Below are 12009 nucleotides of genomic sequence, written 5' to 3' on the forward strand. Positions count from 1 at the left end.
GGACTGACAGGCCCCAGCTCCCAGCTGGAAACAAAGGAGGACGCTTCAATGATTCAGATCCTCCCAGAAGAGCTGTGGATGAGCATTAACACTACTGGTAAGTATATTCATTTTCTCCTGGACACAAGAGTCCATTATTTAGTCCTAAAAGCCTTTTGAGGTCCCAACTCTTCTCACTATGTTTTAGTTGTTGGAACTGACAGAAAACCTCATAAGCAGTTCCTTACTTCACCTCTGCCTTGCATGCAGACTTATGAGCTGTAAAACAACCCAGTGGTAGATGGAATTTGGTCCAGGACTTAAGAACCATAAATGACATAATTGAGCCTCTACTTCTTGTGGTTCCTAACCTTTACACTATAATAGACAAAGTGCTAGTCAATAAGCCTTTTCTTTTAAGAACTACCTTCCCTCTGTAACTTGATTTGTGCCACTGATAGAACGTCTACTTGGGATATTCTTGCTTTTCATTTTTGACTCATGTACTTTTAACTTGTTAATTGAATTTGTGTCTTCTAGGCTGCAACAATTCCATGATGCATCTTCAAGTATATGAACATGTATGGCTAAGCACAATTGATAACAGTGCATCTAAATTCCAAAATAAATCTCCACAGTAGTCTACGTGTTTCCTATTGCCAAAAGGGCCCTTTAGAGCAATGAGAGAAGATCTTCACCCTGAAACCTACAGCGTCCTTTTTCGGCAGGAAGTAGCTAAAATAATTCGCTGTCCCCTTTTCCTTATGAATCAGGGTGAAATCTCTCTCAGGGAGGAGTGATAGGGAATGGCAAAGGACACACTGACAAAGGAGATTACTCAGAATTGGTTTTGACAAGCACTGTGGCAATCGGACAATTATAACAAACGTTCAAGGAATATTCAACCTGAATCCTTCTAATCATATGGAGAGTTTTGAAAGTATTTCTTTGAGTTTATTATGTTTAATTTGTTTTATTTGTTTGTTTTTGTATAAAGGATGCTCATCTAGATGATAACATAATTATGGTAAAAACAAAAGTGGAGAAATATGGGAAGCCAATACTAAATATTTGTAATAAACTGAATGTTATTTAAATTAAAAGGGGGGGGAAGAAACAGATAAGGGAGAGAACTGTTTAAAAGGGATATGTGATTAGGTATTTTTGTCATGACATGTGTCTAGAGCGAAGGCTACATGGTGAAGTGGACCTGGGGGAGGGTTTGTAAAACAATGAAAGAATTTTTGTTTTACTTTTACAAGAGAGTAGTGTACTACAGAGGAGGGTTGGGAGGGGAGAAAAGTGCAACAATTAATGAATGGAAATCCAAAGTCTCTGTAAATTTTTACTGATATTAATAATAAATTTTTAAAACATTTTAAAAAAGAAGTTAAAGAATAAAAAACATTTAAAAAAATTGAGAAGTGTGTGCATCAGGGATGCATCCTATTACCATACCTTTTCAATCAATACGCAGAACAAATTATCCAAGAGGCTGGACTCTTTGAGGAGAAATGTAGCATCAAGATTGGAGGAAGCCTCATCAACACTTTGTGTTACACACATGTTACAAGCAAGTTTGCTTGCTGAAACTGAGAAGGACCTGAAGTGCTTATTGCAAAAGGTGAAGGACTGCAGCCTTAAATATGGACTGAAGTCCAGCATCAAGAAAACAAAGATTCTCACCACTGGGTCAATTGGCAATATCATAATAGATGATGAAGAGATTAAGATTGTTAACAGCTTCAGTTTGCTTGGCTCTACAATCAACAATCTTGGTACCAGCAGCCAGGAGATTAAAAGATGAATTGCATTGGGAAATCTGTTATCAGAGACCTCTCCAAAGTACTAAAGAGAAATTATGTCACTGTGGAGACTACTATGGACCTGATCCAGGCCATAGTCTTTGCAGTAACTTGCTATGCATCAGAAAGTTAGACAATTACTAAGGATGATAGAAGAAGAATTGATGCTTTTGAGCTATGTTACTGTACAAGAGTATTGGACATAACATGGACTTCTAGGAGAACAAACAAGTTCACTCTAGAGAGAGTGAGATCAGGGTTCTTCTTGGAGGCAAAGATTCTGAAGCTTTGTCTGACATTATTTGAGCATATTGTAAGGAAGGGCCAGTTCTTGGAGAGGGACACCGTGCTTGGGAGGATGGAGGGACAATACAAAAGAGGAAGACCCTTGATGAGATGTACTGATTCAGTGACTGGCATAATGGGAATAAGTGTATCAAAGATAATAAGATTGGCATAGGATAGAGCAGGGTTTAGGGCTGTTGTCACAGGCAACACGATGGGACATAATAATAACAACAACATATGAACAGTCAAACCCTATGACTGTGCTCACGTGAAACCTATTCTTGGACCAGGACGCAGTTGTCAGGATAGAGCAAGGAAACACTGCATGGTTCAAAATTAGGAAGGAAGGATATCAGAGATGTGTCCTGTCTCCATACCTTTTAAATCTGTATGCAGAACAGATCATTCAGGAGGTTAGACTTTACAAGGAGGAGTGTGGCAACAGGATTGCAGGAAGACTCATGAACAACCTGCTTTATGCAGATGATACAACCATGCTTGCTGAAACTGAGGAGGACCTGAGTGTTTGTTTCATAAGGTCAAGGATTATAGTCTTCAATATGGATTAAAACTTAATATCAAGAAGATGAAGGAAGATTCTCACTACTGGGTCAAGTGGCAGCACCACGATGGATGGAGAAATGATTGAGATTGTTAACAATTTCAACTTGCTTAGCTGCACAATCATAACTTTTGGCACAAGCAGTCAGGAAAGCAAAAGACAAATTACATTGAAGAAATATGCTGTCAGGTACCTCTTAGTCTAGAGACTAAGGTGCATCTGATTCAATTCCTTGTCTTTGCAATTACTTACTATGCATCAGAGAGCTGGACAATGACAAAGGATGACATAATTGATTCCTTTGAGTTGTGGTGCTAGAGAAGAGTATTGAACATAACATGGACTGTCAGAACTATTAAATCTGTCTTGGAAAGAGTGAAACCAAGTATCTTTTTGGAGGCAAGAATTTTGAAGCTCTGTATCACATAATTTGAGCACGTTGTCAGGACATCATGCTCGTGAGGGTGGAAGGAAAACACAGGAAAGGAAGACCTCAGATGAGATGGATTGACAAGGTAACTAGGGCAGTGGGACTAGGTGTGTCAGAGTCAGTGAATATGGCTCAGGAAAATGGCTCAGAGCAGGGTTCAGAGCTATTGTACATAGAGTCGCTCTAAATCAAAGGTGACTTGATGGCACATAACAATAGCAACAACAACCATATGAACAAGAGCCAATGGTAATAAAGGAAGTTTAAATGGGATTTAGAAGAGGTAAAGTCATCAGGGATGTCAGTGCTGATGTCAGATAAATCCTGGTTAAAAGCAGTGAATAGCAAAATGTCTATTTGTGTTTTATTGACTATGCAAAAGGCATTTAACTGTGTGGATCATAACGGACTATAGCTAATTGTGAGAAGAATGGGAATCCTAGAACACTAAATTGTGCTCATGTGAAACCTATACTTAGATCAAGAAACTACTGTCTGAATGGAGCAAAAGAACACTGCATGGTTTAAAATCAGGAAAAGTATACATCTCCATACCTATTCAATCTGTATTCAGAGTAAATACTTCATGAAGCTTAGACATTATGAAGAAGAATGTGGTATCAGGATTGGAGGAAGACTCGTCAACAGCTGCTGCTGCTGATGCCCACTTGCTTGCTGAAAGAAAGGAGGACCTGAAGCACTTGTTGCAAAAGATCAAAGATTATAGCCTGTGGTGTGAATTACATCTCAACCTCAAGAAAACAAAGGCTCTTCTAGGTAGCGCCTGGTTGCACTACTTCCAGGACAGATTTGCTTGCTTTTTTCGCAGACTATTGCAATAATACCACTGAGTATTATTTGCAAATATTGCAGTTGGGGGAGGGCACCCATTCTTTCATCTTCGATGTTTATTGTCCAACTTTCATATGGCAATGAAATTATTGAAATTGTGTCAGGCACAATATAGTATCTAAGGTAAAATCTTTGCTTTCTATAATTTTACATAGATATTTGGAAGCTGATTTAATCATTGCTATATGAGGATAAGTGTGGCATTAGATTGGTGAACGATCTATCAACAATCTGCGTTATGCAGATGACACAACCCTGCTCACTGAAACTGAGGAGGACCTCATGCACTTACTGCAGAGGGTCAAGGACTGCACCCTTCAGTATGGACTGAGGCTCAATGTCAAGAAGACAAACATTCTCCCCACTGGACCAATCGGTAGCATCAGAATGGATGGCGAAGTGATTGAGATTGTTCACAGCTTCAGTTTGCTTGGCTCCATGGTCAACACTCTTGGTACCAGCAGCCAGGAAATAAAAAAACGTATTGTGATGGGAAAGTCTGCTGTTACGGACCTCTCTAAAGTACTCAAAAGCAACAGTGTCTCTCTGGAGACTAAGGTCCACCTGATACAGGCCATGGTTTTTGCAATCACTTGTTATGCATCAGAGAGTTCAACAATGACTAGGGAGGATAGAAGGAGAATTGACGCCTTTGAGCTGTGGTGCTGGAGAAGAGTATTGAATGTACCATGGACTGTCAAGAAAACAAACAGATTCATCTTGGAGAGGGTCAAACCAGGCTGCTCCTTGAAGGTAAGGATTCTGGGGCTTCGTCTGACATACTTTGGACATGTTGTAAGGAGAGACAGGTCTTTAGAGAGGGACATCATGCTGGGTAGAGTGCAGGGACAGCGCAGGAGGGGAAGACCCTCTATGAGGTGGATTGATTCAGTGACTGGGGTAATCGGGACGGGTATGTCAGAGGCAATGAGACTGGCACAGGATAGAGCACGGTTTAGGGCTGTTGTACATAGGGTCACTATGAGTCGCAAATGACTCGACAGCACATAACAACAACAACAACAGCAGCATATGTAATTTAATTCCCCCCCCTCTATTCTGTGTCAATTGTGATCCAAGTGAAAAAAAATGAAGAAAGAAAACAACGGTCCTCATCACTGGGCAAATAGGCAACATCTTAATAAAAGAAGAAAAGATTGACGTTATTAAGATTTTCTCTTGCTTGGACCAACTGACAACTGTTTTAACCAGCGGTCAGGAGATCAGGAGACATTATAGTGGGCTGTCAGGGACCTCTTCAAAATATAGAAGAGCAATGATGTTAGTTCAAAGAGTAAGGTGTACTAGATTCAGATTCAGACCATTTTTTTTACCATCACTTGTTATGCATCTGAGGGCTGTACAATAACAAGGATAAGGATGATAGAAGAAGTGATGCCTTTGAGTTCTATGTAGTGTTGGAGAAGAGCACTGAATATCCCTTGGACTGCCAAAAGAGCAAACAGATATATCTTGGAAAAGTGCAGCTATAGTGCTCCTTGGAAGCAAGAATGATGATGCTTCATCTCTCATGCTTTGGGCATGTTTTTAGGAGAGGGTTCCTTGGAAAGAGACTTCATGCTTGGAAAGGGTTAGGTCAGTGAAGGAGAGGAAGACTTACAGCAAGGGAGACTGATACAAAGACAGCAGCAATATGCTAAAGTATGTTGGGGATGGTGAAAATGGCACAAGATAGGCATGTTGTTCATGAGGTGGCTAAGAGTTGTACTCAACTCAACAGCATGTAATAACAATGAGGTTGTAAGATTCAAAACACATAGTGGCTCCTACTTTGTGGCAATGGGGCAGGACTGGGCACCATTTTGTTCTATTATACATAAGGTTACCATGAGTTGGCGCTGACTCACTGTAATCAGTAACATAACCCTAGACCATATATTCCAGGCTCTGACTTATCTGTGCTCAAGGCCATTATCACTCATTGCTCCAATCAGGGTGACTGAGCCTTTGCTTTTGGAGGTTTCATGTAGAGGGAGGCCAAGGACACATGAAACTTTAAACTGCTATTGGTCAGCTTCTTCCAGAAATCTCCTGACCATTTTCGCTCTGCCCCATTTTACCAAAAGAGCCCCCACAAGCCATCCTGGTCTCTATGTTTATTTTGTTCTGTGCTACCTACACTGGAGATAAAAAGGATATTATATTGTTTTTCTAGGGCTGCAATAACAAAATAGCACAAACTAGGTCACTTAAAAACCAAAAGCTATTGTCTCACAGTTCTAGAGGCCAAAAATCCAAATACAAACATGTCAACATGGCCGGACTCCTTTTGGAGTGCTTAGAGGATGATTTCCTGTCTCTTCCATCTCTGATTGTCCCAAGTAGTCCTTCACTTACAGATGCATCTTTATATGGCTATCTTTCGCTCTGCATTTCTCTTCATTCATAAGGACCCTACTCAGGTTGAACTAGGACCCATTTTACTTCAATATGACCTTATGCTAACTGATAACTTTATCAAAGACTCGACTTCCAAAGAACGTTGACAGATGTAAGCAAAGGACTTTCCTAGTTATCAAGTGCTACTATAACAGAAATGCCACAGTGAATAACATTAACCAACAAGAATTTGTTAACTCAATTTTGGAAACTGTAAGTGTGAATTCAGAGTGCTGACACTAATGGAAGGTTTTCTCTCTTGGTTGGTTCTGGAGGAAGAGCCTTGTCTCCTATGATCTGCAAGCCTGCCATTCCTTGGAGGTCTCCATGTGTCTTGGTGTGTGAATCTCTTCCAGTATCTGGAAGGTTCACTCTGCAAGGAAACTGGGTGCAAAGCATGTGCTCCTCTCTTCTTCTTTTTTGGTGATTCTGAGCCCCATCCCTCATCCTCACTCACATCTTTCTCCTTTTTAAAAAAAAATCGCTAAGGAATTTTAATGAAAGTTTACAGAGACTTTGTATTTCCATTTATTCATTGTTGCACTCTTCTCCTTGCCCAACCTCCCTCATACTGCCCCAGTTCGCTCTTCTCTTTGAAAAGTAGAAGAAAAATGATTTCATTTTCATACAGTTACTCTCCTCAAGTGCACTCCACTATGCAGCCTTTGTTCTGGACTCCTGTCATGACAAAACTTTCTCCTTTTATCTCTCATAAAATAAAAGGTGGTGTGGTCATGCCCCGTGGAAACTCCTACTCTATTAGATCAAGGTTGTGACTGGAGTAAGGGAATTAAATTCCACAATGATCTCCTTATCTTGTACTATAGATTCAATCATTGAATAACTATGACATTATATAATTATATCTAAAATGCTGAGAATCAAATCCCAGTTAATTTGATACTTTTCTTGGGGTATGATACAATTCATTATGGACTTCAACATATACTTTTGAGGGACACAATTTAAATAATAAAATATATCAATCTTAGAGAGTAGTTGAGAATGGAGAACGAGCTACTACACATAATTGGAACTCAATAGTCTAAGTTACTATTATTGGTCAAGGAGTATGGGTTATTTATTATTGGCATGTGGCTGCTCACCAGAACATTGGTGATCAGAACGCACCAGCTGCTCTGCATGAGTAAGATATGACAATCCGCTTTTGGAGAGATATATAGTCTTGGAAAGCTCAGGGGACAGCTCTACTGTGCACTATAGGGTCTCTTTGAGATGAAATTGAACTCAGTGACAAGATAGTTTTGATGGTTTTAGCACTTTGGAGTACTCACCTTGGTAGAATGCGGATAGTTGTGCTCAGAAAATAAGATGTCCAAGAGGGGCTTTGCTGTGTAGCTCAGGTAAAACTATCCATTAACAAAGAAGCTTGATTTCTTCAGAAGCATTTACTGCAGCTTAACATTCTGGAGCTGTACTTCTCGAGTGACTCAAGGTGATCTGAAGGCCAAGCCCCTTGCAAAGATAATAATCACACACATATTTTCTCTGTTCTTTTCCACAGACCACTGAGGATGAGCCTTCTGAAAAAGATGCCCTGCAGCCTGGTCATAACATTGTGGCTGCTGGCTATGCACTCTATGGGAGTGCAACTCTGGTGGCCCTTTCCACTGGACAAGGAGTGGATCTCTTCATGCTAGATCCAGTACGTACTGAATATGGTGACATAAGCACTTGAATCTTCTTGGGATCTCTGAGTTGTAATTGCCTTGCTTTTGGGCCAGAGATGCAGGAAGACTTGTTTAGGGAATTGAGAGTATAATTAAATAAGGCAGAGCAGAGTGGCTCAGCGGAAGCGTGCTGGGCCCATAACCCAGAGGTCGATGGATCAAAACCATCCTCTGCTAACAGAGTATAATTAAATAACATTAAGGACCTCTATCTAACTGTGTATATATTCTACAAAGTCACTGTTATAAAGCCAGACCTTACCTCTAGAGTATTTATAATCCACACATACATTCTATAATTTTGGTTTATAGAGATGCCATGATTTAAGAATCTCAGTGAAAATTACCTACTTTCAGACAGAAAGAAAAAAGGATTGTTTAAAGCAGATTCTTCTGGTAGACTTCTCTGTGATAATGACTGCTTTAGGTTTCTCTAGATAAACAGAACCACTGATGCATAAATACATACATAAATATATTTCAAGGACTTGACTCGTGCAATTGTGGAGCACTGGCAGGTCCAAAATTTGTAGAATAGGTGACAAGCTAGAGACTCCAGCAGCTTTGCATCCCAAGATCCATAAGTCAGATGCAGGAAGAATGCAGAGTAAATTTTTGCCAAAATATTTACCTACAATGGGAAGGAAGAACACACCCTGGGTAAATTCCTTTTTTAACTGATTACATGACATTGTTATATTATTGGAATAGGAGAAATTACATTATAATATACATTAGATTTGTTCCTGGGGAATAAGACATTTCAAATTTGAGCATAATAATAACAATATACTGGCCTAGGGGCCATTTATTTCAAACTATACTTTCCCTAAGGACAAAGTAGAGACTATATATTTTATTATATTAACAAGATGAAGACAAACAAATGATTCCAAAATGAAAGAAACTTATCAACAGTGACATAGATAGTATTCTACTGATTAATGGCTGCTGCTTTCACTTATAAGGTTCTGAGCACCATTACAGGCAAGGCTACTATAACAGGTGAAATACCATGATTTGGATATGTACACAACTTCAAATTAAAAGCTTAGAAGATTAATTTTATGAGGTCACCTGACTATGTATTAGTCAGAGCTTTGGTTTATTGAAATCACAAAGAATAAACACAGATAACTAATTGTCCCTAACTAGTAAAATGTGTGTGAGGGTACAAGGAGGAAAGGGATGAGGATGAGTAGGAGGGAATCACAGGGTCACACAATTTGGTGGGTGGAAGGAGAGGATAAAGAAATGGGAAATGTCCAGCAGGGACCTGAAAAGACAGACTAGTAGTGGGCATAGTTTAATGGTAATTAATTTTATAAGCCACTATATATGAGAGAGAATATATGAAAAATAATGTCAATGAAGGAAAGTGTGAAACACAATGCATATAAATTTAAAAAACAAAAGGAAAAATAAGAAAAATGGATGCCATTGGATTGTATTGTTGGAAAAGAATATTGAATGTGCCATGGAATGTCAAAAGAAAAAACCAAATCTGTCTTGAAAGAAAGTCAGCCGCTTGGAAGAGTGTTCCTTAGACACAAGGATTGTGAGACTTTATCTCACTCATTTTGATCATGGTGTCACAATGAACCATCCTCTAGATGGACATCATATTTAGAAAAACAGAGGGCTAACAAAAGACAGGAAAATCCTCAGCAGGAGAAATTGACATAGTGACTACAGCAATGTACTTAACACAGCAGAAATTGTGAGGGTGGCACAGTATCAGGCAGTGTTTCCTTCTGCTGAACATTGGGTAGCTATAAGTCAGATCTGACTTATTCTGAGCTGGAGCTGATTCTATGTCACATAGCAATAACAATATGTTGGTCTAGGAACTAGGTTCTGATTTCTAGCTATAACTTTCCCTAATGGTGTAATGTAGTGGGTTTGTGTTTCAAAATTACTTTCCTGGGCCATTGCCTGAGACTTTGCCATATGAATGGGTAGGAAGATGCAAATAAGTTTTCTAGACTTATGATGGGATCAGCGAGTTTTAACATTCTTCCAGGTTTAAATTGAGTAGATTTAGTAGCAGAAAATGGGAATCTCACTACTATTAAGAACGAAGAAGCAGAAGATAAAGTGCATATCCTTTGGGTTCACAGAGATTCCTGGGTCAGTCATACCAGGTTCTAGATAAAAGCAGCAGCAGCAGCAGCAGCAGCAGAGAACCAGAGACTGATGTGAGACTGAACTGGCCTGATATTGCTGCTTCACTGAGCCAGAGTCAGGGACCTATGGCCAAGCTTGCTGAAGTCCTGGAGGTGGGGGTATGGGGCAGACACTAATTGGTAGGATTAAGAAAGCTTTGTAACAGTAGCCTAAAGCCATAAAGCTTGAAGTTAAAGGGTTTGCAAGCATTCCTGAGAAGCTGGCCTAATTGAAAAATTCATCTTGTTTCCAAGGTGAATTACAATTTACTAATCTCTCTAATAAACTCAATAAGCATGAACCCCCCACAGTTTGCACATGGCAGGAATCTGAGACCACCTTCTTCCCTCCTTCATCAGCCATGTACTACAAAAGGAAGAGCAGAGACACTAAGACACAAGACAACAGTTTTGGCGCAGAAGTTCAGGGACAAGAACTTTTCCCTAGTACTGCCTCAGACAGAAATCCTTCCCTGAAGCTGGTACATGGGATTTGGACTTAAATCCTCCTAAATGTGAGACAGAAATCAGTGTGAGAAACAAGTAGCAAACTGAGGAGTAAGACGTCACAGAAATGACTTCTGGCCTAACTTCAATGAGTGGTTGGAAGGAGGGAGGTGCTGGACAGGGTAGGTGGTAGTGCAAGGAATGTTGATGTAGCACAGAAAGGGAAGGGACAGGCATACAGTGGTGGAGTTGGGGAACTACAGGTATTGATTATTTCTGTAAGGGGAAGTGTCTTTCTTACACCCCTTTCACTAAAATGTTTGTCTGTCAGATATTGTTCTAAAGCTAAGTATCCAAATTAAGAAAGACTAGGAAGAAGAATTGACCCTCCATTTCTGAAATATAGCAGGCCTTCAAAAACCCTATTATGATAGAGCACACTTAGAGCAGAATAACAAACATGGTAACTGAGGCTGGGCCCTCAAATATGGAAAAAGGAGGAGGAACAGGCGGGAACAATGGAATATGAGAAGTATGAATGTAAGAAAACTGGACATCATTAAGAAAGAAATGGAACACATAAATTTTGACATATTAGGTATTGGCAAAATGAGATGAATAGGCATGGGACATTTTTAATCAGAAGATCATATGCTCTACTATGCCTGAGATAAAAAAAAATACATAAAATCAATTACATCTGTGGGAGGAACTGCTGGAGTAGTTCAATGTCAGCAATGAAAACTAGGCCAGGTGCTGATTGTGGAATAGGCTATTAACTACGCATATGCAAATTCAAATTACACAGGAAACAAAATTTGATCTTGAGTCTATCCCACCTGAATATAAAAAAAAAACAATCTCAGGGACAGGTTTGAGGCCTTGAACACTAATGAACAAAGACCAGATGAGCTATGGGAGCATATACAAAATATCATCCATGGTGGGGTGTGTGTGAGTGTGAAGGAAATTGGAAAGATCTGGTATGAAAAACATTGTATTAGAACATTGTAAATAAGCAGTATTAAAAAATCACTCATGAAGAACACCAGAGGTCATTACAAAGACAGAGAGGGAAGAAAAGACCAAGACGGATGTCAGAAGAGACTCTGAATATTACATTAAAACACTGAGAAGTGAAAGGAAAGATAAAAAGAATCAAGAATTTAAGGGGCTGAATAGATTTCAAAGGGCAGCATGGGAAGACAAAGTACTGTATTGAAACTGGAGTGGGAAAATCAAAAGGGCCAAACTTGCTCAGCATTTCTTAAGCTGAAGGAAAAACAAATTCAAGCCTCAAATTGCCATTCTTAAGGATGCTATGGGCATAATAGTGAGTAATCAAGGAAGCATTAAAAGAAGATGGAAGGAGTAAACAGAGTCACTGTAC

General features: G+C 39.5%; 1 protein-coding gene and 1 non-coding gene across 2 annotated transcripts in view; both read left to right on the plus strand.

The window, feature by feature from the left end:
- The window catches only part of LOC102876018 (fructose-1,6-bisphosphatase isozyme 2-like), a 177069-nt gene that overhangs the window by 107645 nt on the left and 57415 nt on the right, over nt 1-12009 (plus strand). Inside the window, exon 4 of the mRNA XM_006898872.1 lies at nt 7842-7982. Within this exon, the coding sequence (XP_006898934.1) occupies nt 7842-7982 (141 nt within the window). The remainder of the gene's footprint in view (nt 1-7841; nt 7983-12009) is intronic.
- Nucleotides 8113-8184, plus strand: TRNAM-CAU. Its single transcript has one exon. It is a non-coding gene; the product is annotated as a tRNA-Met (tRNA).

The sequence above is a fragment of the Elephantulus edwardii genome, unplaced genomic scaffold (genome assembly GCF_000299155.1).
Source record: "Elephantulus edwardii isolate Elephantulus edwardi_28Jun2011 unplaced genomic scaffold, EleEdw1.0 scaffold00238, whole genome shotgun sequence".
Taxonomy (NCBI): domain Eukaryota; kingdom Metazoa; phylum Chordata; class Mammalia; order Macroscelidea; family Macroscelididae; genus Elephantulus; species Elephantulus edwardii.